The sequence below is a fragment of the Varanus komodoensis genome, unplaced genomic scaffold (assembly GCF_004798865.1).
Source record: "Varanus komodoensis strain SLA01 unplaced genomic scaffold, ASM479886v1 scaffold212, whole genome shotgun sequence".
Classification (NCBI taxonomy): Eukaryota; Metazoa; Chordata; class Lepidosauria; order Squamata; family Varanidae; genus Varanus; species Varanus komodoensis.
In genome coordinates, this window is record NW_025335594.1 from 1,893 (window position 1) to 29,113 (window position 27,221).

The 27,221-nt window shown below is 67.3% G+C and overlaps 3 protein-coding genes across 3 annotated transcripts in view; all 3 read right to left on the reverse strand.

Moving 5' to 3' along the window:
- Positions 1-406: 406 nt before the first annotated feature.
- Positions 407-9,319, reverse strand: WDR46 (WD repeat domain 46). The gene is made up of 15 exons (XM_044431027.1): positions 9,263-9,319; positions 7,645-7,791; positions 7,481-7,561; positions 7,261-7,373; positions 5,677-5,764; positions 5,526-5,587; positions 5,329-5,433; positions 4,104-4,254; positions 3,354-3,489; positions 3,161-3,260; positions 2,924-3,077; positions 1,605-1,752; positions 1,428-1,522; positions 695-790; positions 407-556 (listed from the first exon to the last, which is right to left on the reverse strand). Exons 1-15 carry the CDS (start codon positions 9,317-9,319, stop codon positions 407-409), a joined length of 1,683 nt encoding a protein of 560 aa, XP_044286962.1.
- A 4,403-nt stretch (positions 9,320-13,722) lies between these two features.
- Positions 13,723-19,600, reverse strand: LOC123023898 (TAP binding protein). The gene is made up of 8 exons (XM_044431035.1): positions 19,480-19,600; positions 18,931-19,137; positions 17,643-17,951; positions 16,988-17,332; positions 15,898-16,224; positions 15,407-15,496; positions 15,278-15,303; positions 13,723-14,632 (listed from the first exon to the last, which is right to left on the reverse strand). Exons 1-8 carry the CDS (start codon positions 19,541-19,543, stop codon positions 14,621-14,623), a joined length of 1,380 nt encoding a protein of 459 aa, XP_044286970.1. The 5' UTR covers positions 19,544-19,600; the 3' UTR covers positions 13,723-14,620.
- Positions 19,601-25,433: 5,833 nt separating this feature from the next.
- ZBTB22 (zinc finger and BTB domain containing 22) overlaps positions 25,434-27,221 on the reverse strand; it is a 2,087-nt gene continuing 299 nt past the window's right edge. The window contains exon 2 of the mRNA XM_044431036.1: positions 25,434-27,059. Within this exon, the coding sequence (XP_044286971.1) occupies positions 25,434-27,041 (1,608 nt within the window). The 5' untranslated portion in view covers positions 27,042-27,059. The remainder of the gene's footprint in view (positions 27,060-27,221) is intronic.

The window sequence follows — 27,221 nt, forward strand, 5'->3', positions numbered from 1 at the left end:
CACAGTATTCCAGGTGAGCGTCTGACTAGTGCAGAGGAAACGGGAACGAGTTCCTCTCGTGCTCTGGAAGCGAGGCTTCTCCAGATGCAGCCCAAAAGAGCATTTGCCCTTTCTGCAGCCGCGTCGCATGGTGGGCTCATGTTTAGCCTGCCAGCCACAATTCCTCCGAGATTTTTTCCTTTTTCAGTGCTGATGAGCCAAGTATTTGCATCTTGCCTTGCTGCATTTGGGCCGTTCCCCCTTGGCGAAGGACTCGGTCGGAGGCCCTTAATGCTTAACGCCCCCCACCCACCGGGTCCCTGCGCAGAAGGGCCAGGCTGCGGACCAAGGACCCCCGAGCCCCTGCTCCCGCTCGCAGGCTGCCTGGACGTCCTGTGACCCTCGCTGGCCGGCAAGCGGCCCCCCATCAAGGGGGAGGGCTGACGCCCGTCAGGAGACCTACCCGCCGGTCCTGGGCCGCCACCGCCTTCTTCCTCTTCAGCCGGCTGCCGGCCGAGTCGCGCCCCTTCAGCCGCCGCCGTGGGGAGAACTTGCCCTTGTCCAGGGGGTCGTAGCCCTGCAGGGAGGGGTGCAAGAGACAGGCAGCTCGAGCCCCCCGGCTCCCGCCTCGGCCGGCCTCTCATCCCATGCCCCCCATTTGGCCTGGCCCACGGCCCGTCCCCCTCGGGGGTCCCCACGGGCCCCTCGCCCTCACCAGCCTCTCCGCACGCTCCTTGCGCTGCTGCTCCAGGGAGACGCTGTCCACGGCGCCCAGCTGCCCGGGATCCAGGGCGATCAGCTCGGCCGGGATCTGCGGGGAGAAAGGTGGGCCGCCTGGTGGAAGGAGCAGGGCAGCTCCCCCCCCCCCCCGAGGGGGTGTCCCAGCAGCTCCCCGCCCCCGGCTTAAGAAGGGAGGACGGATGCAGGATGCGAGAGCCGCAGCATCCAGGCAAGCCAGTCCCGGATTAGACGGTCCGGGCACCCGCAGTCCGGGCCGGGAGCCCCGGCTCCAGCCCAGAGCACCCCTCCTCAGAGGCCGAACGCAGGAAAAGGTGGCCCTGCCAGGACTGCGGGCAAGCGGGGGCTGCTGTGGGCTGCCCACGTGGGGCTGCATGCGGAGAGCACCAAGGGGAAAGAAGCAGCCGGGAAGTGCCTGGCGTGCTCTTGCCCACAAAGGGAGGGCGGGAACGGTCCTCGAGCATCCCGTGGTCACCCGGCACAGGCCCCAGGGAGCCTCCCGGCGGTGGCTGGGATCAAGGCGCCCCCTTTCCTACCCTCCGCCCTCCTGGCCCTTCCATCTTCCAAGCTGCCTCGGCTGCCCTGAGGTGAGACCGGCGCATCCAGGCACCAAGCCGGCCGAGAGGGAAACCGCTGGACCGGGGGCCTTCCTTCCCTTTTGGGGCCCCAGCGGGGCCCCCAGCTCGGCCCACCCCCCCCACTGGCCCCACCTTTTCCAGCAGGGCCTTCACTTCCCACTCCTGCCGCTGCTTCCGGCTCCGGAAAGGGTTGCTCTCCAGGGCGTCGAAGTTGGGCTCCCCGGCTCCTGCGGGGCAAGAAAGCAGGGCGTGAGCCAGCGGCAGGGCCCGGCCCCCCAGTGCCCCCGGCCCGCCTCCCCGCAGCCTCACCTGGCACGAGCAGGCTGACGAAGCCGCCCCCGTGGCCCGCGCCCAGCACGTCCTCGAAGGGGCAGAAGCGCAGGCCGTGCGAGGGCCGTGGCAGCGCGTGGCACAGGTAGGGCTTCCGGGGCGGGCCGGCCACGACGTCCTTGTACACCTGCGGGGGGAGCGGTCATGGGGGGCCGCTGGCTGCAGACGCCGCAAGGCCTGGCGGGGGGTCCCGGGGCCTGCCCGTCTGCAAAGGGAGGGCAGAGGCGACCCCCACGCGCCGAGGGCCCAGGGCTGTGCCCCATCCAGCGGGGTGGCGCTCCCAGTGCAGGCCGGCAGCCGATGCCTCGAGGGCCTTCCTGGCCAGAGCCGTCCAGGCGGGCCTCCCGGCATCCAGGGAGGGGCAGAGGGGGCACACCTGCCCTGCAGCTCCCCTCACCCGTCCCATACGAGGGGGGGCTGCACCCAGGCCAGCCTGCGCCCTGGACCCTCCGCCGCTCCGGGGCTGTGGCCGCACTGCCGGCCCCATTTCCTTCAGCCCCCCAAAATGGGCAGTTCTGTGGAGGGGGAGCCCCCAGAGGGCTGGAGGGAGAGGCAGCCGCATTCCCTGCCTTTGGGGGTCACGCGCCCCATCGGGGCCAAGGAACTGCCGTGGGCATCCATCCCCTCAACCCAGCAGCCATGCAGGGATCCCCAGAGGGGGCAGGAAGCAGCTCAAACTGGAAAGGGGGCAGACCGGGCACCTAACACCCAAGCAGACACCCCACCCCTCCCATGGAGGAGCTCCCCCCACAAATCCACCCCCACCCCGTGAGGCAAGCCCAGCATGAGACCCTGGAGCTGTGGTCCCACTCTGGCGGGGGGACCTCCGCCCCATCTCTTCCCGTCCCCTCGTAGGCACACCCCGTGCCCAGAGGCCTTCTGGGGGCACAAAGGGAAGCCCACGGGTGCCGGGCAGCCTACGTGTCCCCTTCCAGCATGGCTCGGGTGGTGGCTGGCATCAGCCCCCCAACCCGGGGCAAGCGCGTCCCGTTCGCGGGGCACAGCCAGTTGCAAAGCCCTCCATGCAGGCAGCTGAGCGGAGCAGTTGCGGGGCAGCCGCCATGGAGGGGGCGGCACTCCGGTGGAGACGGCCGGTCCGTGGGGCGGGCGAGGTAGACAGTGCCTGGAGGCGCCCCCCATCACAGCCCACGTCCGGCCAGCCCCCCGGCAGCCTCGGCTCCAGCTCCGCGTTCCAAACGGCTTCCACCTGAAGCTTTCTTTGAGAATGGGGAACGGGCTTTGGGGGTCCAGGAGTGTGCGTGTGTGTCTGGGGGGCGGGGAGCAGGAGGCCCCGTTACCTGGACCACATCCTGGCAGGCGGCGCCCAGGAGCCCCCGCTGGCTGAAGTCCAGGTGCCCGGCGCCCGTCGGCAGCAGCAGCGAGTGGAGGCGCCGGTACGTCCGCAGGTCGTAGATGTGAAGCTTCTGGTCCGGGCCGGAGGTGGCCATGTAGCTGCACAGCGGGGGAGACACCCCTGTCAGGCGCAGGCCCCCCGCACGCAGGCCCCCCCGCCCCGGCCCCCCCGTGGTACTCACGTCCCGGAGGCCTCGACCGCCACCGCCCGGACGGGCCCGCGGTGGCACAGCATCCGCACGAGGGGCTCCCTGGCGCTGGGGCTCCAGAGCGTCACCACACCTGCGGGAGGCAGGCGGTCAGGGCCGGCGTGGGCAGGGCAGGGCAGGGCAGGGCAGGGCAGGGGAGCCGGGCCCCGGGGCCGGCCTCGCTCACCGTTGCTGTGCCCCAGGTGGACGATGGCGCTGGAGGGGTTCTGGGCCATGACGGCCAGGCGCCCCCCCTTGGTGCAGATGGCGGCCACCTCCTTGCCCACGGAGACGTCCAGGTACTGCAGGAAGCCCGTCTCGCTCTGGGGGGACACGTGGCGCGGCCATCAGGCCCGCAGCGGCTCCCGCAGCGGCCCCCGCGCCCCCCGGGGAAAGGCAGAGGGGGCGCAGGGCGCCGGGCAGAACAGGCCGGGCGCCCCAGACGGCGGAGGTGTGGGGGGAGTGCTGTGCAAGTGGCCCTCAGGGAGGGGGGACTCCCCGGTCAGCCCTGCGTCCTGCACAGCAACAGAGAGGGACCCGCGGCCCGGGCAGCCCCCAGGCTTCGTGGCCGTGGCTCTCGGGGCAGCCTGGGACGGACGGGGCGCGTGCTGCCGGGCAGGGGCCCCCTGGGTTCTCAGGACCGGGGGTGTCCCAGGGCCGGGGGCCAATTCCCCAGGGGCAGGGCCTCCTGCCTGAAGCAAAGCCCCGGAGAGGCGCCTGCCCCGGGAGAAGCAGCCCCGAGCCCCCAGCCCCCTGGGAACCCCGCACGAGGCCAGGTGCTGCAGGCGTGGCGGCAGCCCCGGCCAGGGAGGGCGCGTGCCCACCGGAGAGGCCAGGGCAGCTCGGGAGCCTGGCCGGGGGGGGGCAGCCGGTGCCGCGTCCCAGGGAAGGCCTGCAGGACGGGGAGGGGAGGGGAGGGGAGGGGGGCCCCACTCACCGCGGTGGCCAGCAGGAAGTGGTAGGGCAGGAAGGTCATGCACTGGACGCCGTGGAAGCGCTTCAGGCAGCTCAGCTCCACGCCCTGGTTGTCGTAGACGTAGAGCCACTGGCGCTGGGCCACGGCGAACATGCTCTCCGTGTGCAGCCACCTGCAGCGGGGGAGGTGGGGGCGCCTGAGCCGGGAGCCCCGGCAGCCGGGGGAGCCCAGGCAAGGACCCCGGGGTGGGGGGGGGCTGGAGCCGCTCCCCCACGAGGAGCAGCCGCGACCCCGGGGCTGCTCGGCCACAAAACGGCGAGGAAGGGGGGCGCGATGGGGAGCATGGGGTGCGGGAGGCGGAGAGGGAGGGACTGTGCCCCCCCCCGGAGCACCGGCACCCGGGCCATCCCACCGCCGCTGGGAGGTGTAGGAGAGGCGAGAGGAAGACGAGAGGAACTGGACGGCTGTAAGGGGGCTGGACGGATCCGTGAGAGAGGGGCTCTCGGGGGCTCCGGGCCCTCCGGCCACGTGCCCTCCTCCGCCTGAGGGCACCTGGAGGGGCCGGTGGGCAGCTGGGTTGCCGCTGTGAGCACTGAGCGCTAGGCTAGATGGGCCCCGCCTGATCCCGCAGGGCTGCCCGGTCTTCTCGGGGCGGGAGGGGAGCAATTGGAGGAGAGGCCGTCCAGGAACGGTATGGACGCGCTGGCGCCCTTCCGGGCCTGACGTGCCATTCTAGCGCCGCTTGCCCCAAGCAGACCCCTCCGAAGGGCTCGGACTGCGATCCTGCAGGCAGCTGGCTGCGGCATTATGGGAGCTGTAGTCCAGCCGTTCCAGAAGGGGCCTGTTCGGGAAAGCCGTCCTGCCAGGAATGACGGCTTTGCCAGGAATGACGGTGGGGTGCCAGTCCTGCCAGGAATGACGGTGGGGTGGGGTGGGAATGACGGTGGGGTGGGGTGGGAAAGCCGTCCTGCCAGGAATGACGGTGGGGTGGGGTGGGAGGAGGCAGCCGGCCAGGGTGCCGCAGCGGAGCATGGGGGGCGACTTCTGTGGGGCGGAGGCTTCCCGCCGTGCCCACTCGGGACGTGTGCCTCCGTGGTGCCCTCCGGCCCGGGCCGCTGTAGCCGGAGGCAGGCGAGGACCGGGCCCAGAGCCACCCCACTCAGGGTACCAGCCCGTGGGCTTGGGGGCGCCCTCCGTCCCCCTCCCGCTCGCACAGGGCAAGGCGACGCACCGGCCGCGCACTCACGTGAGGTCGGCGATGGACTCCATGACGTTGATCTCGCACAGCAAGGCCTTCGTGTGCCAGTCGAGGGCCGCCACGTGGCCCCGGCGCCCGCCCAGGAGCAGATGCCTGCGGAGGGTCGGAAGGCGGAGCGTGGCAGCTGGGAGCACCCCCTCCCCACAGCCCCCGCCCCGGGGGGGGGGGCGGCCCCGTGAACTCACCTCCCGTTGCGGGTGTAGCTGATCCTGTACGGGCCAAACTGCTCCAGCCTCAGCTCAAAATGCTGCCGGGGGGAAGGGGGCAAGGTCAGGCCCGGAGGCTCCGGCACCGCCCCCCCCGGAGCCCCCCGGAGCCCCCGCCTGGGCCACCCACCTTGGCACCGGCGGCCAGGTCGACCGCCTCGGCGATGTCCGCCTGGGAGATGGTGCAGGTGTCTTCTCCGTCCTCGCCTTCCAGAAACCTGGCGTGGCCACGAGAGGGGCGGTGAGCGGGCGGAGTGAGGGGCCGGCGTAGCACATGGGCGCGACCGACCCCCGAGTCATCTGATGCGTTCGCGCCCCGGCTCAGTTAAAAAGCTGCCCCACAGCTGACGCTTGGAAGGGGGCACTCTCCTGCGCACAGAAGACGTCCGCACAACTCTCTTAACCGCTAGGCCAACGAGCGGTTCATGGATTTATTGCCCCATAATTCTATCGCCGAGTTTATCTGCTGCTTCATGTGCACCGTGAGTCTACGAGGGACACGGGGAACAAGGCAGAGACCGGGAAGGACAGCCGTGGAAGGATTAGAGGCCCCCGAGCGCACGGATGGCTTTTGCTGGAGACCACGGCCAAGATCCACCACGCTCTTGTATTCCTGGCGGCTGGGTGAAGCTGGACGGTGCAGAAAGCGGACAGGAAGACTGACAGAACATGGTGTTGGAGAGGACAGGCCGGCGGGCGGGCAGGCGGGCGAGGGGGTCCGGGATCGAAGGGGGCCACAGCCTTCCCAGGAGGCCGTTGCACTTTGGATGCACTTTGAAGGGCCAAAGGCAGGCACCAGTTTGCCACAAGTTGGAGACGCAGCAGCACAGAGCAAGAGCGGACAACACAGAGGCACCTGAACTGAATAGATATTTGGCAGCTAAACGGAACGAGCCACGGAGAGCTATCCTGAAGACCGGCATGCGCAGAGCAGCTGCCGCCAAAGCATCTTAAAACTGCAGGGAGAGCCAGGCTCCTGCGCATGGGAGTGGCGGCCCAAGGGAAGCCGCGGACGAGCCGGAGTGGTCGGGGGGGGGGGCCTCTGGGGCGGGCTGTGGGGAGGGCAGGCCCCTGCATCCCTCTGCCCCACCAGCCCCAGAGAGGGTCAGTGAGGGTGCCTCAAGGGGCTGCCCCGAGATGCGGGGTGGCCACTCATTGGGGGTGGTTAGAGAGGGGCTGCATCGGCAGCACGGGGTGGGGGGACGCGGCTCACTCGGACGGCTGCCTGCGGAACAAGGGCCAGCCGCCCCTGCACGCCAGCTGCTGGGGAAGATGGGCAGGGGCTGCGGCACTCTTCTCCTGCTGGGGTGCTTTCGGGGGGCTGGTTGGCACCTGCATGGAAGGCTGCTGAATCAGGGAATGGGGGGGGGAGCCCGAGAGAGCTCCCCCCAACCAGGAAGGAGGAGCACCGCGGGCACTGCGCTCGCACCCCACAGAGCCTGAGCTGCTTCGCTTGCGCTATCCCAAGAGTGCCCTCCAGCTGCTTCGGGGCCTGAAGGAAGCCCTGGACACCCGCGGGGCCCTCCTGCCCCACTGCTCGGGCCTCGTGCAGGCTGGAGGCGAATGTTTTGGCACTGGAAGCGGAGGTCCCGGTGGCCATGCGGGAGAGTGAGGGAGGGTCTGGTTACTAACCACTGCAAAGGGGGAAACGCAGAAGCCCCCGTGCAGGGTGCGTGGGGGCAGTGCGGGCCCGCGATTCCCGGGGGGGCATTACCCAGGCTCCTCCAGGAGCAGCAGCTCCCTCCGGGCCGCCTGCTCGGCGGCAGCCTCCGCACGCTCCTCCTGCAGTGCCAGCTGGTGCCGGAGCCGCTTGCCCGAGGCCGTGCCCTGCGGGGAGAGGAGAGCAGAGCAGAGGAGAGGAAGGGGCAGGTGGCAGTGAGTAGGGGGCCCACCGCCCAGGCCGCGGGGAAGGGAGGCAGGCCGACGCAGCTCACCAGCACTCCCGAGGGCCCTCGCCGGAACTTCTTCAGCCGTTCGGAGCAGATGGGGGCTGCGCCGGGAAAGGGATCCGTCCCCTGCGAGAGGAGGGAGGGCGTCAGACCCGGCTGCCCCACGGGGCCAAGGCCCGGAGCCCCAGCCCACCCGGCGGCCCCTTTACCCCCGAGATCCGGCGCCGGCAGCCCGGCCTCGCCGTCTTCGTCCCGGGTGCCCCATCCGGCCGGGGCTCCTTCGGGGCAGCAGCTCCAGCCCGCTCGGGCGCTGCACCGCCCGGCTCTCCTTCCCAGTACCGCTGGGGGCGCGTCTTCTGTGGGGGGAAGCAGGCTGGTTAGTGGGGGCATCTGTGGCGGGCAGTGCCCCAGCCCAGCCCAGCCCCTCCAGGCTGCTGCTGTCGCGCACCTGCTGGACCCCCAAGCAGAGGGCCGCCACTCCCAGGAGCCTGGGCAGCTCTCGGGGTCGCACTGTCCCCCGAGGAGGAGCCATACGGCACCCCAAGGCTGGCACGGGACACGTCGAGGCAGCGTGAGCACGCCAAGGGGGGGACTCACCCGCTGGGGCTCAGGCACAGTCATCGAGTCGGGTTGAAAAGTGGGCTGGTCTAGCACTTTTGTTGTGTATTTTATGGAAGATTTTATGATTGTAAGCTGCCCCGAGGCTCATGCGATGGGGCGGCACAGAAGTTGTTTAAATAAATAAATAAATAAATAGATAGATGGATAGATAGATAGATAGATAGATACTGGGTGGGGGGCAGCGAACCACAGCTGCTAGTCCTGAAGGCGCTGTGCTCCCTCCAGGATCGGGGCAGCACCGCTACGCACCTCAGCTCTGTGGAACCTGGGGGAGGCACTGCAGCACCCCCCTCCTGCCCCGGGTCTGACCCTGCACCGGGTCCCTCCTGTTCTCCTGTACGTTGCAATGCAAGCTGCGCTGGGAACGGGGGTGGGAGTGGAGAGGCTGAGGGAGCGCTAAGGGGGCACGTGCCACAGTCCCTTCCTGGCAGGCCTCTGCTTATGGGCACGGCCTGATCCTCCGGTGGGGGGGGGGCGGTCAGCTGCCTCCCAAAGTCACGCATCACACTTGGCAGCACGACCCCTGGGCAGGTGGGGAGCCCCTGGCTGGCCCGGGCAAGGCGCGGGGTCGGGACATTGCACCATTTCGCAATCCCAGCACCGGGAGGGTCCCCCGAGGCCAGCTAGTCCATCCCCGGCTCCGCTGCAGCCACCCACCCTGGGCCCCGCACCTCTGGCGGAAGCGCTGCACGGGCGCTTCTTCTCCGGGGGGTCCAAGGCAGCAGCCCAACCCCGCGCCTGCCCGGATCCCCGCAGGGGAACGCGCGCCCCGCCGCCTGCGGCTCTTCCCCGGGGACAGCGCTGGGCCGGGCTGGTGGTGCCACGTGGGAACGGATCCAACCCCGTGAGCTCTTGGACAGGCGGCGCGGCCGGGGCCGCAAGCAGAGGAGGCGCCCGCCCCAGCCCCTTTACAGGCCTTCCCGCAGGGTGAAAGCAAGGCTCTAGTCCTCAGCGTTAAGCAGGACCGCAGGAGCCCACCTGGCCTAGAGGCGGACCAGGAGACCGGGGGGCGGGGGGACTCCGAAATGCCTCCCGCGCCCCACCTGGAGATGCTGGCGGGCTCAGCGTCCGCCCACTCAATCCCCGCCGCTCCCCGCCAGGGGCTGCCTCGACCCCTGGACTACAACCCCCAGCATCCTTGAACACGGGCCCTGCCGGCCAGCGCTGGCGTCCCGCTTTGCGCCCGGAGGACGGCGGGCGACTCACCTTCCTCGCCTTGGCCGCCGCCGCTGCCGATGCCGCCGCCTCCCGGTCCCCCGCCATGGCTCGGGCGCCCCCTCGCCCCCCACGTGGAGCCCCGCCGAGGCGCGCGCTTCCGCCTCCGCCTCCTCCGCCGCCGGCCAACCAGAGCGCGGGGCCTCCCGTGCCCTCCAATCAGCGCCCGAGAGGCCGCCGCGGAAGTGAAGTCGGCGGGCGGCCCGGGCGGCCCGGGCGGAGGAGGAGGCGGGGCGGTGGCTGCCGCGCGGCCATGTTGGATGAGGGCGGCCGCCATTTCCTTCTCGCGGGCTGGGCGGCGGGTCCCCCGAGGGAGGATCGCCGCGAGGTGTTCGCACATCTAGGGCGGCCCCTCGCCCTCGGCAGGAGGCGCGCAAGCTGCGCGGGGGCAGGGCTGCTCGGGGGGCGACCCTTGCGGGGGCCTCGCCTCCCCCCCGGGGGGCCCGCGTCGCAGCGGCTGCCAGGCGCTTTTCGCAGCGGGAAGTGAGGGTCCCCGGCCCGCCATTCGGGATTGTGCGCTTTTTTAAAGGCAGCGGTGGTTGCTGCTGGTTGCGAGGCCGCGCCCGACCCACGGCCACCCCATGGACCACACTCCTCTGGGCTCTCCTGTCCATCCCCGGAGGCCACCCAGCCCCACACCCACCGCCCCAGGGACCCCGTCCAGCCACCTCATCCCCTTCTTCTGCCATCCATTGTTCCCAGCATCAGGCTCTTCTCCAGGGAGTCCTTCCTTCTCATCAGGTGGCCAAAGTGTTTGAGCTTCATCTTCAGGATCTGGCCTTCTCAAGAGCAGTCAGGGTTGATCTCCTCTAGGACTGACCGGTTTGATCGCCTTGCAGTCCAGGGGACTCGCAGAGTCTCCTCCAGCACCACAATTCAAGGGCCTCAATCCTTTGGTGCTCAGCCTTCCTTATGGTCCAGCTTTCACTGCCATGCATTGCAACTGGGAAAACCACAGCCTTGACTATATGCACTTTTGTTGGCAGGGTGATGGCTCTGCTTTTCCGCCTGCTGTCGAGATTGGCCATAGCTTTCCTCCCCAGGAGCAAGCATCTTTCAGTTTCTTAGCTGCAGTCCCTGTCTGCGGTGATCTTGGAGCCCAGGAAGGTAAAATCTGTCACTACCTCCATTTCTTCCCCATCTACTTGCCAAGAAGTGAGAGGACCAGATGCCGTGATCTTAGTTTTCTTAATGTTGAGTTTCAAGCCATCTTTTGCAATCTCCTCCTTCACCCACATCAAGAGGCTCTTTAGTTCCTGTTCACTTTCTGCCATTCTGGAATGTAGGGAAGTTTATAAAGCCAAAAATAAAGGGCAGTGCTCCTCTCCCCCGCCCCACATCTCAAGAAATTGCCGTAAAGCTTTAGTGCAATATGCAGAATTCTTCTCATTCACAGAAATGTGCTGCACCAAAGTGTTCAATCGAGCAACTGGGTTTGGTTTTGTTTCTTGAGAACTGCGTAAAGAGAAATTTCCCAAAGAAGCTGAGCTGCTCTGGCAGGGGCAGGGCGATGGGCTGGCACCTCTCCCCGGAAGAAAAAGCTAATTTCCACTGGAATAAATTCCTGGGGCCAAGTTTAAGTTTTGTGTAACAGCAGAGAAGTTATCCTGCCTGGCCAACCTCAAAGGTGTGCAAGAGGAGAAATTCCCTTACAGCCAGGAAGGAAGGACCACTCCGAGTGATCCCATGGCAAGGACCATGGCGAAGGTTCAAAGGAAGTCGCTGGACCCATGCGCAAGGCCCCGTCTCCTTGCGGGAAAGCTCCCCTTCCGAGCCTGAAGGATCTGCAGACCTCCTTGAAGGATGGCTGAGAGGACGGGAGACGGACTGAACCCGACTCCAAGATCCCTTCAGTGCATAGCCAGAAGTGTGGCTTCCAGATCGAGGGAGGTATTACTACCACCCTATACGACTCTGGTGCGCCCACAACTGGAGTATTGTGCTCAGTTTGGGCCCCTCGTTACAGGAAGGATATAGCCAGGTTGGAGTCAGTGCAGCGAGGGCCACAAGGTTGGTGGCCGGTTTATAGGGGATGGGGTATGAAGCGACACTGGGGGAACTGGGTCTCTTCAGCCTGGAGAAGAGGCGGCTCAGAGGGGATCTGTTGGCGCCATACAGGTATGTGAGGGGGTGTCACACGGAGGTGGGGAGAGACCTGTTCTCCCCTGCAGAGGAAGGCAGGACGCCTCCAACGGAGCAAAACTCAGGGTACCAAGGTTCAATTCGGGTGCCAGGGAGCACTTCCTGACAGTCAGGACCCCGAGGGTGTGGAATGGGCTTCCACGGGAGGTCATTGAGGCCCCATTGGTGAGGGCTGGACATGCACAGGGTGGGCATGTCATGAGCAGAGCTGGCTGGAGCTGAGGTCAGTCTAGATGGCCCCAGAGGCCCCTTCTGCCTCGCTCTGTTTCTAAAGTGTGAACTGTGTCACGTGGGACCCACTACAGATCCGTGCATAAAAGGGCCGATGGAGGGCTGCTCAGGCACGCATTTTGGAACGACTGGTTGGCACCTGAGGATAAATCCTGAAAAAGAGAACCTTTCCCCATTCTGCATTTTATATTCGTTATTTTCTTTCTGGCACCAGGGAAAGACCTTTTTATTTGATCCTTAACAGTTAATGTTTTTAGCTGTTTTAGGATTTTATTTTATCCCCCCCTTTTCACAGTAGCATTTTATAGTGATGTGTTTATATTGTTTTTATAATTCATGTTTTATACTAGTTTTATTTGTACTGTTTTTTATATATATCTTGTAAGCCATCCTGAGTGCCTGAAGCGATAGGACAGGGTATAAACACAAGTAATAAAATAACAATACTAAAATAATATGTCGGGCATTTGCACACGGGGGGTTTGGCAAACAGGGTCGTCGAGAACCCCTGCAAGCAAAGGCAGAAATACTGAGGAAGATGACGGTGAACCCCTTGACGGAACAGTGCCCACCCTGAACAGGCACACCTTGGTGCCCTCCGGGCAGGCTGGGCTCCCGCCTCCATGCTCCCCAGCTCTCTACATGATGGGATCGCAGGCCAGCCCAACCCCGACTGCAGGGAAGGGGCTGCAAGGAGCAATCTGCCCCGACTTAGCATGGCCGTCGCTTGGCTTCATCCCCGTTGCCACCCCGCTGGCCGCCCTCACCCAACATGGCCGCCACAGCATCAGCACCTGGCATGAAGGTGCCCCCCCCCAGTAGTGCCCTTCTTGGCTTCCTCCGGGCCAGGGGCGCCCCCTGCCAGCCTTAGCTGGCAGGCAATTGCAACATAGAAGCAGAGCCAGCCAGAAGGGGCCTCTGGTGCCATCTAGTCTGACCCCAGCTGCAGCCAGTCCCACTCACGTGCGCACCATCCCAGACATTGTGGGCAGGGGAGGAGAATTGGAAGCCAGGGGGGAAGGCCCCAATTCCTGGCACAGGGTCGCGCCTGCAGGCCTTGCCAGGGCAAGGGAACCCCCCCCCCCCCCCCCATTCCCTTTTGGGGGGGCCAGGTGCCGGCGGGGGGGGGGGGGCTCAGAGGAGCCAAGCAGCCCAGCCCAGCAAGCAGGGAAACATTCCCACTGTGGGAGCAGCATCCCCCCCCCCCACATCTCCCGGGCAGAAAAGAGTCTGCACCAGTCAGATAGCTGCCTGCCACACTCACACGACTGTTTCCACAAGCGCTGCGGGCAGGCAGCCAGGTTCCCGGGGCAGCTTGGCCAGGGGCTGGAAGGGGCGGTGGTTGAGCCCCACTGGTGCGGGTGTTCAAGGACAGGCTGGACATGCACATGGCGGGCATGTCGTGAGCAGAGCCGGCTGGAGCCGGGGTCAGACTAGATGGCCCAGAGGCCCCTTCTGCCTCACCCTGTTTCTATGTTTCTATGAGCAGAGCCGGCTGGAGCCAGGGGCAGACTAGATGGCCGGAGGTCCCTTCTGCCTCGCGCTGTTTCTATGAGCAGAGCCGGCTGGAGCCGGGGGCAGACTAGATGGCCCAGGGGGTCCCTTCTGCCTCGCTCTGTTTCTATCTTCATTGGAATCCCCAGGAGCATGTGCCACAGCAATGGCCTGCACAGCAGCAGACACATGGGACCCCTTCTGGTGCCACCGACACGGGCAGAAGTCCTGCAGCGACCCCACTTGCACAGCAGTGGGGTAGTGGCCCTTCAGGCCCCGGTCCTCGGTTGACCTCCACCGATCAACCCGCTCGTGGCTCCAGAAAAAGCCTCCCGAGTCTGGGCAGGCGCCGCCGCTCCGGTGCTCAGGAAACAGGTCGTGGGGCAGGCGGCCACCCCGAGCGAGACCACCCCCCGTGAGCCAAGGACACCTGGCACCTTCTGCTGCAGGCGGATGGAGCCGCACTCAGGGAAAACCTTCCCAGTTCGAAGCCCCCCATTCCCAGCGTGGGCCGAATTATTCTGAGCCCAGGAGCCTGGCGAAGACGGCCTCCCACCCCACAAAATGCACTCCGCGGACTCCTGTCGGCATTCCAAGTTTATTGCCCACGGCGTGGCTTGCTGTGCCACTAGGGCTGGCTACGTTCAGGTGGGAACAAGAGCGGGGACAGCCGGGGCAGGGAAGGAGGGGCTGGGGGGCCGTTTTGGTGGGTGAGCAGGAGGTACGAATCCATCCGTCTCCAAAACTTCCCCACATGAATCACAGTGATGTTGTGGGCAAACATTAAAAATAAAAAACTGGCCAACATAAGCAGCTAGATCTCATTGAGGGAATCGGCTTAGATCTGGGCTGCACAAGACTGGAGAAAGTCACAAGTGCGAGGTCCTGACACCAAGCTCCTTGTTTTCCCGGTGTGGGGAATTCGCCCCCATCTTCCGTAGTGCCCCCAGCTGAAGTGGGGCTGCCCGGAGTCACGTGCAGAGTGCTACCCGGTGGGAAGCTGGGTTTCATGGGTCCGCTCCCTGGCCCACTGCACGCCTGCAAGCTCTCCGTGGGGGCCGATCCGCCATTTCCGCAGCGGGGATGGCGGGGCCCCCGCAGGCCATGTCCAGGCAGGTGCAGCGCAGAGGTGAAGTCGGAGAACCGGCCAGGTGGTCCGGAAAGCTGCCCCGCGCTCTGCATTCGGCTCAGGGACTCTGCCAACACTTCCGAGGGGCTGCCGGGGCAGAAGCAGGCACACAGTTCGGGGAGGGAGGGCTTCTCGGCTGCCCCCCCCCCCCACTCACAACGGGGCATTTGCAGCCAGGAGACACACAATCGGAGGTTGCCCCAAAGAGGGGAGAGGGGCTCCCCCTGAAAGCACCGCAAATGGAGGGGGGTGAAAGAGGCCTTTGGGGGGGGCAGCAGAAGGACCCGGCGGCGGCCAACCTCTTCCCTCCATCCGGGGGGTCCGAGAGACCCGACATGAGCTCCAGGCCCAGCTCACTCCAGTTTCTGGGGAGAGAAGAGAGGGTTGGGGGCCTCCCGGACATGGGGGGTGGGGGTCCCGGGGGGCCACCAGAAGGGAGCAGAGCACACGGGCCGGGCGTGCAGCTGGCTGGCTCGTTGCCCTGGGGCTGGCCCAGGTCAGCAACCCGCAGGGAAGCCGTGGGGCAGGGCTCGCAGCAGGAGCCGGGGGTGCCACCACCCCCTCCTCGCGACCTCAAGAGGCTGGGGCCCCACAGAGGAGACTCTCCCCACAGCCTGGATCAGTCCTCGGGCCTGAGGGCCACCCTCTGCCCCACAAGCGATGGAGCCAGCCAGCCTGCCACCCCTGCGGGGCCCTCTGGGCCCCCCCCACCACCCCGGGCAGGGGCCAGGAGACCTCATGCAGGGCTGGGACCTTCAGGCCCTCCGGTTGCTCGCTCTCCCTCCCTCATCACGGCTTCTGTGGGCTGGGGCAGATGGGAACTGCAGTCCGGCAGCACGTGCAGGCACAGAAGGTGCCCGACACCATAGGTTCTCCTCCCGAGGGGTCGGGGTGCCTGTGCCAGGGCCCCGAGGGCCGGGACGCGAGGGGGCGCCCAGGTCCCAGCTGCCCCACCTTGAACGCCCTGCCAGGGCAGCCCAGCAGGCGGGAAGGTGCCCCGGGGCGCTTACCTCAGTCTTGGTGGTCTCTCCAGCGGCTGCAAAGGAACAGGCAGTGCAGTTAATGGGGGGAGCGGGCGTGTGGGGAGCCACAGAGCAGCCGCGCTCGCTCGCTCGCTCGCGCGGGCACGCGGGACTCACCGTGCCGGAAGAGCAGCTGCAGGACCCCGAAGAGCAGGAAGGCCAGGAGGAAGAGTCCGATGGCGTCCTCCAGGGAGGGCCCCGACTGGCCTGGGGGGGAGGGGGGCACTTGGGTGATGGGGACCCTGCTGCACCGGCCACCTCCGCCCTGAGGGTCCCAACCGACTGGGGGTGAAGCGCCCCCATCCGGGGGGGCCGGGCGCTCCTCCGAGGCTGGCAAGCTGCCCCCCGCACCAGGGCCGGGCCGCCAGGGGTCCGGAGCACCCTCCGTCCCCCCAAAGCGCCCTCCCGCCCCTTCCAGCCCAGCCTGTTCGGGGGCTGCTTCCCGGAGCCCCCACAGCGAGCCGTGTCCGGGGGGGCCCGGGCTGAGGGGGCTCCCCGGCCCCGTGGAGTGGGCGGCCGGCACGCCCAAGGCAGCGCCCTCCGCTGGGGAAACACCGGGGGCCCGGCGCAGGGCCCCCCGGCAGCCCCCCGCCCCTGCCGAGCGCTACCTGCCACGCGCAGCTTCGCGGCCTTCCTCAGCCCCACGTCGCCCAGCCCGGCGTGGGCCACGTGGCAGCTGTAGGAGGCGCCGTGGTCCTCGGGCCGGATGGGCGGCAGGCGGGCGAAGCTGGTGAAGCTGTAGGTGCCGTCGGGAGACTGCCGGTGCCCCGTCTCCCAGCTGTCCGCGATGACGTCCGAGGAGCCGTGGGGGTCCCGCCTCATCCAGGTGACGGAGGCGCTCTGCGGGTAGTAGCCGGAGACCTCGCAGGCCAGCTCAGCCGGGGCGCTGGGGGCCAGGGTCAGCGGGGTGGGGCGGAAGGTGACCTTGGGGGGCTCTGGCAGGAGACGAGACGGCGGTCAGCGGAGCCTCTGCTGTGGGGCGCCTGAAAGGCCGTGCCTGCCCCCCTTCAGATCGGGGGCGGAGGCCCCCCTCCGGGGACCCTCCCTGAAGGAGAGCGGGAGGGTGGATCCCTGGAGAAGGGCCTTCTCTGCGGTGGCACCCCGACTCTGGGACGAGCTCCCCAGAGAGGCCCGCCTGGCAATGCCACCGTATTCCTTTTGGCACCAGGCCAAAACCTATTTTCCCAGCATTTTACGGGTTAGAATATGATTTTAATTGGGGCTTTATCATGTAGAACAGAGGCTGTGTTCTATTCTCTGTCAGTGTAAGACCATTCTGAAGCTATGTAGCAATACACGGTATGCAAAAGATTTAAATAAATACATAAATATCTATTTATTATAATATATAGCTGTCTAGAGACGACAGTAATGATGACCTATAAATTTCCTAAATAAACAAATAAAGGCTGCAGAGTGGGGAGGGGCAGGAAGGCCCACGGGTCCCATCGCTCCCTGCTCTTGCGGGACACCGAGTCCCACCCTCCCGCTCAGGTGACCATCCCAACGCTTCCACGAGAGGGCCCCCCACCGCCCTGCGTGATCGGCCCCGCTGCCGTAACCTCCCCGCCTCTCAGCGGACCGAGCCCCCCCGAGCGGCCCTCTTCCGCTGGGGGCTTGCGGGGCCGGTGCGGAGGAGTGAGGGTGGGCTGGACTTTCCGGGGCGCGTGGGACACGGCACCCGCCCCCCACACTCACCCACGACCTGCAGCTCCATGGCCTGCTGGGCGTGCAGGTACGGCAGGTAGACGGTGCAGATGTAGGTGCCCTCCTGGCCCGGGCGGACGTTCTGCAGGTGCAGCGAGACGTTGCTGCTGCTGCCGCCGCCGCCGGGCTGCAGGAAGAGCTGGGCCCCCTCCTCGGCCACCGTGATGCGCCGGGCCGCCCCGTCGTAGGCCAGCACCACGTGCCCGGCCCCGCTGTACTGGTGCCGCCACTCCACCGAGAAGGCCGCCTCCGGGCCCGAGAAGCCACAGTCCAGCAGCACGTCCTGGCCCACCCGGGCCTGCAGCCGCGGCGTCCACGAGAAGACCGACAGGACCGCTGCGGGGGAGCGGCTCGCGTGAGCCAGCGGGCCGCTGATTCCCCAGGCCTTCTGCCCCCGGGGCCACCCCCCAGCCTGGCCAAACTGCGGGCCCAGCTCCGGGGCCGGGCCGCTCTCAGGGCTCCAGGCTCACCCGTTCTGAACCGAGTGCCCGCGATTCTCCTCCTCTCCCCTATTTTCTCCTCACAACCCCCTTGCAAGGCAGGCCAGGCTGGATCAGCGAGCGGCCCAAAGGCCCCCGGGGGCAGCCCAATCCCACCTGCCGGCCACAGCCCCTCAACGCCCTCGGCACATGCCCGGCCCGCGTACCTGTCACCGTGGTGATCGGGCTGTTCTCCAGCGTCTGCTTCCCCACCAGAGGCCTTCCCTGGTTCATGATGCTGCTGACGCCGTATCCCGCCATGGGGCTCTGCAGGGTGGCGATGAACCACTGCCCCGCTTCCAGGGTGCGCGGGCACCCCCTCTGGCCCACCAGCCCCGCGGCCCAGGCCACGTGGGCCTCCTGCGGCAGGTAGGCGTTGATCTCACAGGTGCGCACGCCCGTGCTGGTGGCCTCGGCCTCCGGCCAGAGAGGCTCGGCGCTGGGGTCTCGGCCGCCCCACAGGACCCCCGAGGCGTCTGCGGGGAGATGACCGAGAGGGACCGGTGAGGCCGGGCGGGGAGCCAGTCCAGCCACCCGGCGCGCTGGCGGGCCCAGCTCACTCCCCGGCCTGCCGAGGCCGATTTCCAGAAGAGTTACGCCAGAATCGCTCCTAGGCGTGGATTTTAGGAACGGGCGGTGCCTGTGTGACAGATTCAAGGTGCCCTGCTCGGTTTTCTTAGCCGCCCAGAGCATTCTGGCTGCGAGTGGCACAGAAATGAAGAATAAGAGGACGTCCGGGCGGAAGAAAGTCCGCCCGCGCGTGGCCATTTGGGGTTGGCCGGAGAAGGCCACTCGCTGGGGGACAGTCTCCAGGGACCAGGGACCCAAACCTCACCGTTCTTCCCAAACAGGCATTTTTCCCAACAGGAAAAAGGGATTCCTGGCCGGGGCGGCGGCAGGAGCAGCGCCATGATGGGGGGGAACACTGGCCTGGGAGGGCCCACACTCCAGGAGGCCGCGGTCTGGGCAGAGGGGCACGGCCAGGTGCTGCCCCAAATGTTTGGCGCAACAGCGGCCTTCCGGGAAAAGTCTTGCTTTTGCAACACGTGTGATATTTGGAGATACATGAACTCCACAACATACGCTTCCCTCCAGTTATTTGGATTTTAAAAAATCAATTTTTGCACGCTCATCCACGTACGTGCACAGGGGCACTTCAGAGGGGTCTGAAAACCTCTCGCTGCAACTTTAGACGGCCAGATTTGGAGTCGGGCGCTAAAGGAGGCGCTGTTCGAACTGGGCATTAGCTTGCCGAGGAGAACACGCGCTGGCCGCCCCCAGGCGCTCCCGCCGTGGTGGCCGGGGCCAGCTCGCCCCACGGCCCCCCAAGCGCGCCCCCAGCTGCTCCGACTCGCTCCTGCACGTATCCAGCCCCCCCCCGCTCCCCCCCCCCCGGCATCCCCGGAGCGCCTTCGCCGGGACGCGCCGCCAGCCCGGGGGGCCGGCGCCTCCTACCCAGGATCTGGAAGGCCAGGCCGGACTCCACCTCCGGGGGCAGCTCGGGCTCCAGGTCGCGCTCCTCCAGGCGCCTCCCCGGCGGGGGCAGCAGCAGCAGGGCGGGGCGCTGGCGGAGGGCGCTGGGCATCACCGACCCGCCGCCGCCGGCCTCCTCCACGAACCAGCAGTTGAGGCGGGCGAGGCGCGGCGCGGCGCTCGCCAGACCTGCGGGCGCAAAGACGCGAGCGGCGTGAGCGCGCGGGGAACGCCAGCGAAAACGAAAGCGCAAGCGGGCGGCCGGGCTTTCCCGGGTGCGCCCCCCCCCCCCCGAGCCTTCCTGGTGCGCGGACCCGCAGCAGCCTCACTCTCCGAGCCCTTGCCGGAGCTGCACCGGTGGGGCTCCTGTCTGACTCTAAAGGCGCGCGCGCGCGCGCGCTGCTCCAGAACAAGCACCAGACTAGACCCCCCCCCCCCCCCCCCCCCCCCCGGCCTTCGAGCGGATCATCCACGCGCCCCGCTCCCCTCGCCTCGCCCCCCGGGGGACCCAGGCGTCCGGCCCCCACTCACCGAAGAGGAAGAGGAGAAGGGTTCCTTTCGTGCCCACGGGGGGGTTAAACGCGGAGGGGGCCATGGCGAGAGGCCAGCGCGGCGCAGAGCCGTCGTCGTGCTCCTGCGCTCGGCGCGTCCCTTCCGCGGCGCTTCTACTTTTGCTTTCGGCGCGGGGCGGGGCGGGCGCCGCTCGAGCGCAGCGCGGACTAGCGCCTCTGCAGGCAGCTGCTCCCGCGGTCCGTCCGTCTGTTGCTACTCGGTTTTTAAGCGATGTTTGTCTCCTTCTCCAGGCTCTTTTCCAGATTTACCGCTCCAGAACCTGCTAAGATGTGGAAATCCTGCAAGGATGAAGAAATCTTAAGAAAGCTGCTTTCTTAAGATTTCTTCATCCTTGCAGGATTTCCACATCTTAGCATATGGATTTGTGTACAGGTAATTTTCATGTCTTTAGCACAGTTAATTTTCATGTCTTGTCCAGCCCCAGCCCGTTTGTTCTCAGTGGTTTTGCGCTCTGTTTGTGACTGATCTGCATTTTAAATCTTATTTTTCTGTCTGCGCGCCTGGGCATCACCCCGACAGACACAGAGTCAAGTCCTGATCAGCTCCGGCCCTGACTGGGGGCGGGGGGGGGCGCTGCCTTGCCCCGTGCCCACTTTCCCCGTGGTTGGGGGAGCAAAGGCAACTCCCAGCAGCCCCCTGCCCAATTCCGCTCCGCAGGATTATGGGGCCGTGGGGAGCAGGGGGGCCGCTGAACTGAGGCAAGAGGCGAGAGAGTTTTGCCGGGCATCGCTTGTCTGAAAGGGGCCACTCACGTACTTGGAGGCCATGGCATGTCTCCCGCCTGGCCCACCTTGCCGGACTGTCGTAATGCTGAAAGGCTTTTTGGGCCCTCCACTGGAGAGGAGGGCAGGATTTCAAGAAAAACTGTCCCAACACTATTTGGTAGTGGACAGTATAAAAGTTTTAAATAAAATAAAATAAAATAAAATAAGGGAGGGAAGAAAGAAACTGGCCTTCTGCTTTCCACCAACCATCCTCCCGGCCTTTCTGTCCTTTTCTTGGGCTGCCACACTCACTCCTCACCATAGAAGCAGAGCGAGCCAGAAGGGTCCCTCTGGGCCATCTAGTCTGACCCCCTGCTCCAGCCCTGGGTATTTTAGATTACCCTCAGTCCTAGATTTTTGTGTTTTGGGGGTACGTGCGATGCACCCCCTGCGTGCATGCAGGCAACGCCCCCCCCCCCCCGGCCCTTTCCAAGAACCGCACTGTTAGAACAAGCGGCCGCCCAATTGAGGTCCAGCCCCCCTCCCCCCCTCCGGGCCCCGGCCTGGGCCCCCCACCCCCAACCCCGCCCCCCGCAGGGGGGCGCCGGGTAAACCCCCCCCCCCCCCCCCCCGCTCCCAGGCAACCCAGGAGGGCGGCTCTTCCCTCACTGGGAGCAGCAAGCGACCTGGGCCTGGATCAGGGCTGCCCTGAGTCGCCGGCGTCCCTCCAGGTCCCGCTGGGGCCCCCGGCTGAATGCTCTGAGCCGCGAGGGAAGGGCGGCACCACGGCCCCAACACGCAGGGGGCGCTTCGGGCACGCAGGGCTGCGTGGCCTCACAGGCTGCGGGGGTGCCCGCCTTTAGAGCCGGCCCCGCTGCAGGGGCTCCTTCCGCTGGGGGGGGGGCGGGGCGGGGCTGGCACGCTGCGTTCACACAGCCCAGATGGCCAGTTGGACTCGGTGCAGCGAGGACCACGTGGCTGGTGGCCGGGTTGCAGGGGAAGCCGTATGGGGCGAGAGTGAGGGGACTGGGTCTCTTCAGCCTGGAGAAGAGGCGGCTCGGAGGGGGGCTGTTGGCGACATGCAGGTATGTGAGGGGGGGTCACATGGAGGTGGGGAGAGGCCTGTTCTCCCCTGCAGAGGAAGGCAGGACGCTCTCCAATGGAGCAAAGCTCAGGGAGCCAAGGTTCCATTCGGGTGCCAGGAAGCAGGTCCTGACAGTCAGGACCCCGAGGGTGTGGAATGGGCTTTCCTGAGAGGTGGTTGAGGCCCCATCGGTGCGGGTGTTCAAGGATAGGCTGGACGTGCGCATGGTGGGCATGTCGTGAGCGGAGCCGGCTGGAGCCAGGGGTCAGACTAGATGGCCCCGGAGGCCCCTTTTGCCTTGCTCTGTTTTTATTGCCCCCAGCCCTGGCTCCGCACAGCAGGGGCGAGGGCAGTGAAGGAGGAAAGGCCAGGTCCCCGGGGAGGTGCTTGTTGCAACACAGCTGGCCCCCCCACCCCCACCCCCGCGGCTGCTCTGGCCATCAAAACCTCCCGCTGAGGCCCAGGGTGGCTCTTGCGGGCTCGTCCCTTCCCGTGGGAGCCGTCCTTTGAGGTCTGGGTGGTGGCACCCCCTATGGACTGGGGCCCACTGCTCCCCCAGGGACCGACCGATGCCGGGGGAGCCCACAGTTGCCCCTCGTCGGCATGAGCGGGGCAAAGGGACCCGAGCTCACCCCACAGCCACCCCCCTCCTTTATCAGGTTTCTTGGCCTTTTCAGAACGATGTGTACAAAATGAAGGTGCAGAACCTAACGGACCCACCACTGGAGCATCCGGAATGAAACGGCCCGGGAGGCGCTGGGTGCCCGGCCGACGAGGACGAGCGCGGCCGAGGCGGCACAGGGAAGCCGTGCAGGGTGGGTGGGAATGGGCTCCGGGTCCAGGGCTGAGCAGAGGACCCCGAGGCGCCCGGCCGTGCCCTCCGCCTGCCGGCCAGACGCCCCCGAGGCTCGTGCCGCAGCTCCGCAGGGGGGAGTGCGGGGACCCAGAGGCCTAGTCCCAGAGGCCGCCATGCAGGAGCCTCCCCAGGAAGGTGGAAGCAACTCCCACGGGAGGGGCAGCAAGGCAGGGGCATCTCCCGGGGAGATCCAGCCCGGCGCTGCTGTGTGCGTGGCTCCGGGAGCCACTCCAAGCACACCCGATGCCAGAGGAAGGGGGCAGGCGGAGGCACCTGGCCCCCAGTCTCTAGGGCAGGGCGGGCTCGAGCGGTGGCCCGGCCCGGCCCGACCCCGCAGCCCACTCCGTGCACGGCCCCAGCTCTGCAGCCTTCGATCCGGTCTGTCCCCTCGGCTTGCAAGACGGGCACGACGGAGGCCCCCCTTTCGGGCCGCACGCCAGGCAGGGGCTCTTCCAAGGGGGCCGGAGAAGGCGCTACCTGGGGGGTGAGGCCATGCATTGTGCAGGGGCGGGAGCCGCTTCCTGGCCGCCATGCCAGGGAGCCCCACTCTTCTCCCGGGGCCTGTGCAGGCAGGACTCGGGGGCGCCTGCAGGATCGTGCGAGAGTGGAGAAAAGGCACCTCGGTGGCACGGCCCTGCTGGCCCAGCCGCCCGTCCACCAGCTCCCCGCTTCTGCCCTGCCTCAAGTTCTGCCGTTAAGATGTGGGGCCAACTCCCCCCATTCACCTGGGGCGCCATCTCCCCGGACGCATCTTGCCCAGTCGACCCCTCCCCACCCGGGGCCTTGGTCCGGCGGGGGGAGGGGGCAAGGCCAAAGCAGCCACCCCCTCCCCTTTAGGGGCTTCTGGCAATGGGGCAGGAGGGGCTGCATGGGGCCCAGCCACATTCAAGCTGTTGCGGTTGGGGGGGCCGGGCTGTGGCCCAAGGGCTTCGGCTCTGTGCCCCCACCCCAAGTCTCCCCGCAGCCTCCCGGTGGGGCAGAAGAGAGTCACCGTGCTGGGGGGCAGCGGGCGAGGGGCCGGGCCGGGCCGGAGATTGTGTGGTGCGGGGGGGGGGTATTTTCGAGGCAGAAGTCGGCCGATGCCGGCCCCCAAGAGGCAGGGGGTGGTCCGCAGTGCTTTCAGGGCACGCGGCTTAGGATGCTGGCCATCGCAGGGGGCCCGGCCGGCCAGGGAGCGCAGGGGCCGGGTCCTTCAAGCGGCCGCAGGCAGGTGGCACCTGAGACCTGGGACTGTTGCGTCGCGGTGGGGGACCTCTCCTCCTCTATGCAGACACCGGACTCCACCCCCCCGTCCGACCACTAGCGGATGATGGGAGTCGTAGGCTGGCGGGGCTGATCGGTGGGCCCTCCAGCTGTGTTTGCAGAGACGGTGGTCCTCATGGGGCGGGTGAGGGCGCCTCCCCACTCGGGGGCGCCTGGGAAAATATGTCCGGTCTGGGCACGGTGGGGGGGGGGGGGAAACGGGGGGGGGGGGCTCAGAGCTGCTATGGGGTGTGGAGGCAGCAGAGGAAGGATGTGGTTTGTGTAAGCAAGCCAGAGATGCCCGTCCATCTGGCAGGGGAGGACAGGAGGGGGAGGCATTTCAAAGCTTGACCTGCCCCCCCCCCACAGGTCTCAAGGAGTAAGGCTCTGCTCTCGATCCTCTCAAGCGCCCAGAGAGGAAGCAGGTGGTCATGGGGAGGGGGCGGAGAGATGGGGGTACCTGTCCTCCAGGCTCACTCCTGCAAAGCCGCTGCACAGGAGCTCTGGGGTGCAGCGTCTGGGGGCCGCCGGTGATGTCCAAGGCCCACCCCCACAGAACAATCCGAACCAGGGGCCCTGTCCTCGGACTGCCCCCCCCACAGCACACCCCGGCTGCTTCCAACGAAGCGCTGCCCGAGAGCTGGGGATGGGCCCCCCTCCCGCCAGCTCGGCTCCGAGGAGCCACACCTTCAGCCCACGCAGGCCTTGCGAGACCCCGGCAGTGACGTCCATGTGACGTCCGGAGACCTGGATAGCTCTGCCCACCCCCGCCCTGCCACTCTGGGGGCTGCGGGAGACCCAGACAAAGATACAAACAGTGGGGCGGGGGGATTCAAACAGCTCAATAAATATTTATCATTTTTTTAAAGTCCCGGACCAAATCAAGTTACAAAAATCCCAACACAAATTGGACAGGACGGGATGCACAGTTCGGGGGGGTGGGATTCAGCTCAGCAGGCGCCCGAGGGAGCTGCTGAATTCTCGGGCGGGGGGCCGAGAGGCGGCCTTCCCCTCCGCTCACACCCTCCATCGTCCGGATGGTCGCCGGGGGGGGGGGGGCTGCTAGACACAGATTCGGGGCCCTTCCGAGAGGACACGGGCCTGCATAGGCAGCTGGCTATCTAGATATGCAAATTTATTAAGGATTTGCTTAAATATTACAAGATCTCTTAGCCCAGTCTTGGGGCGATTTGCCCAAATCTCTTCCAACCAGAGAGATCGGTCCACCTTAGTTTAATTGCCATGCGGGGAGTTGGAAGCATTGGGGGGGGGCTGTTGAATCTCGAATGAAAAGTCACCCTCGCCCCCCCTTGAAAATTGCTCCCCGCGTGGCCCTAGCGTTGCAGAAAAAGCACCCTCTGCTGGCCTCCAGGGAGGGGTGGGGGGCCAGGCTCAGCAATGCCCCTGGGGTGGGGGGCACCCTTCCCCCTCCCTCAGGAGACCTTGTCGGAAGGAAGACTAGGGGGCCGAGGCCAGGGGGGCACCACCCGCCCCGCCGTGAGCCCCCACCTCCCGGCCACTCCGGCATACAGGGCAAGGGCGGGGGCCCTTCGTCCAGCGCCCCCCTTGCGTCCACGCCAGCTCCAACGGGGGCTTCCCCAGCCCGGGCCAGGATAAAACTGCCGGCATGCAAAGGGGGGGCTCCGCTCCCGCCCCCCCCCCCAGCACACCTGTGGAACAGGTGTGCCGTGTGGGCCTCCGGCACAGGGCACATGTCTGCCCAGACATGGGCTGGCGGAGGGACAGGCGTGGGACTCCCACCTAGACAGCACCGTGGGGGGGGGCATTTAGTGTTCAGTTCCGCCCTCTGCCCCCAAACACACACAGACATTAACTAAGAACGGGGAAAGTTCAGCTGGGGAGGGGGTGGGCTGGCGGGCAGCCCCCCCAGGCGCGAACCCCGAAACCAAGCCACCCGCCCCAGCGGCCCGCGGGGTCCGGGGGAAGGCCCGCGCCCGGGAGCCCGCCCTGGCCCGCCCCAAGGGCAGGGGGTGCTGCCGGCGCCAGCCCCTCAGGTCAGGTCAGCTCAGGCCAGCGGCGGGGTGTGGTGGACCGTCCCCCGCGGCCAGGGCGGCTTGGAAGGGTCCCTGCCGGGCGGGGGGCCGCCCTGGGCCTCCCGCGGCTCCCCACACGGCCCCGCCGCCCACTCGGCGTCCCCGCCGACGCGGGAGGGCGAGGGCTCCTTCTTGACGCCCCCCGGGGCCACGGCCGCGGCGCCGCCCGCCAGGCCCCCGGCGCCCGCCTCGCCGCTCAGGCGGTGGCGCCGCTCGCAGTGGCCCTTGTGGCGCATGAAGCTGTCGCGCCACATGAACTTCTTGGCGCAGACGTCGCACTCGTAGGGCTTGAGGCCCGTGTGGGTCTTCATGTGCTCCGTGAGGTGGTGCTTCATCTTGAACTTCTTGTTGCAGACGGGGCAGTCGAAGGGGCGCAGGTTGAGGTGCATGTTCACGTGCCGGTCGCGCATGCTCTTGTGCGAGAAGGCCTTGCCGCAGTGGCACATGAAGATCTTGTTGCCGTCGCCCGAGCTGCCCGCCAGTTGCACCGCCCCGTGCTCCACGGGCGCCTGCGGCGGGAAGATCACGATCTGGTTGCCCTGCATGTCCATGGGCATGAGCGAGCGCGGCGGGAAGGGGCCGGGCAGCGGCGAGGCCTCCTCCAGCCCCTCGTAGGGCGAGGAGAAGCCCTCCGAGGACTCGCAGAAGTTGACCTGCTCCTCCAGCCTGCCGCCGCCGCCGCCGCCGGGGCTGCTCAGGGTGCGCACGTCGATGATGCTCAGGGCGGCCTCGGGGGCTGCCCCCCCCGCCGTGGCCGCCACCTCCACGGGGTCCTCGTCCTCCTCGCAGGTCAGCACCAGGTCCTCCTGGGGGCGCTCCTTCTTGACGAAGACCCACTGCTTCTGGGGCATGATGCTCGGGCGCACGTAGGCGGGCCGGCGGCCCTCGCTGCTGGCCGGCTCCCCGCTGTCGCTGGCGTCGTCGTCCGTCTCCAGGATGAACTTGCTGCCCCCCGCGAAGGGGTCCGGGCAGCGGGAGGGCCCCTTCTCGGCCTGGAAGAGCACCTCCTCGTCGCGGTCCTCCGGGCCCTCGCCCGCCAGGGCGCCGCGCGGGTTGAACTTGCCCTGCTCGGGGCCCTCGCCCGAGTCCCGGGGGCTGAAGTAGTTGCTGCTGCTGGGCGACTGGTTGTCGCTGGTGCGGCTGGAGTGGCCCCGGGAGGAGCTGGCGGCGGCCGACAGCCCCAGCAGGGCCCCCCGGCGCTCCTTGAGCAGCTCCGTGCACCGGTCCACGATGTGCCACATCTGCAGGACGCTGCCCACGGTCAGGTAGTTGACGATCTCGTCGGCCGCCATGCTCAGCTTGCCCGTGTAGGCCGAGCCCAGCACGGTCTCGAAGGCCACGGGGTCCATGACGCTGGGCAGGATGATGGACGTCATGTTCTTGAGCAGCACCTGGTCGTGGAAGTAGGGCGAGGAGGCGGCCAGCACGGCCCGGTGGGCGCGGAAGACGCGGCCCTGCACGTGGATGGCGATGTCGCACAGCTTGCCCTCCACCCGCTGCTGGTTCAGGTTCTGCAGCAGGGCGCTGGTCACCTCCGGGAAGTCCACGTGCACGATGGCCAGCCCGGGGGACGGCTCCATGGCCGGCCCTCCTCCGTCCTGCAGGGAGAAAGGCGAGGTCGCGAGCAGCGCCTGGCCACAAGCAGCCCCCCAGGCAGCCGCCCCGCCAGCCTCCCCCGCTCGGGCGCGGGCCGGGTCAGGCTGGATGGCCCCGGGGACCCCAGGCAGCCGCCCCGTCAGCCTCCCCCGCTCGGGCGCGGG

What these genes read in the sequence shown, in the direction of transcription:
- WDR46 (XM_044431027.1), bottom strand. Translation starts at nt 9,319, where the DNA reads ATGGCGGGGGACCGGGAGGCGGCGGCATCGGCAGCGGCGGCGGCCAAG. An exon ending in ACCTGGCCGCCGGTGCCAAG is followed by an intron (nt 5,588 to 5,676) that starts GTGGGTGGCCCA and finishes TCCCCCCGGCAG; the next exon opens with CATTTTGAGCTGAGGCTGGA. An exon ending in AGCTACACCCGCAACGGGAG is followed by an intron (nt 5,434 to 5,525) that starts GTGAGTTCACGG and finishes GACCCTCCGCAG; the next exon opens with GCATCTGCTCCTGGGCGGGC.
- LOC123023898 (XM_044431035.1), bottom strand. Translation starts at nt 19,543, where the DNA reads ATGGCCCCCTCCGCGTTTAACCCCCCCGTGGGCACGAAAGGAACCCTT. An exon ending in CATGGAGCTGCAGGTCGTGG is followed by an intron (nt 16,225 to 16,987) that starts GTGAGTGTGGGG and finishes GTCTCCTGCCAG; the next exon opens with AGCCCCCCAAGGTCACCTTC. An exon ending in CGCGAAGCTGCGCGTGGCAG is followed by an intron (nt 15,497 to 15,897) that starts GTAGCGCTCGGC and finishes CCTCCCCCCCAG; the next exon opens with GCCAGTCGGGGCCCTCCCTG.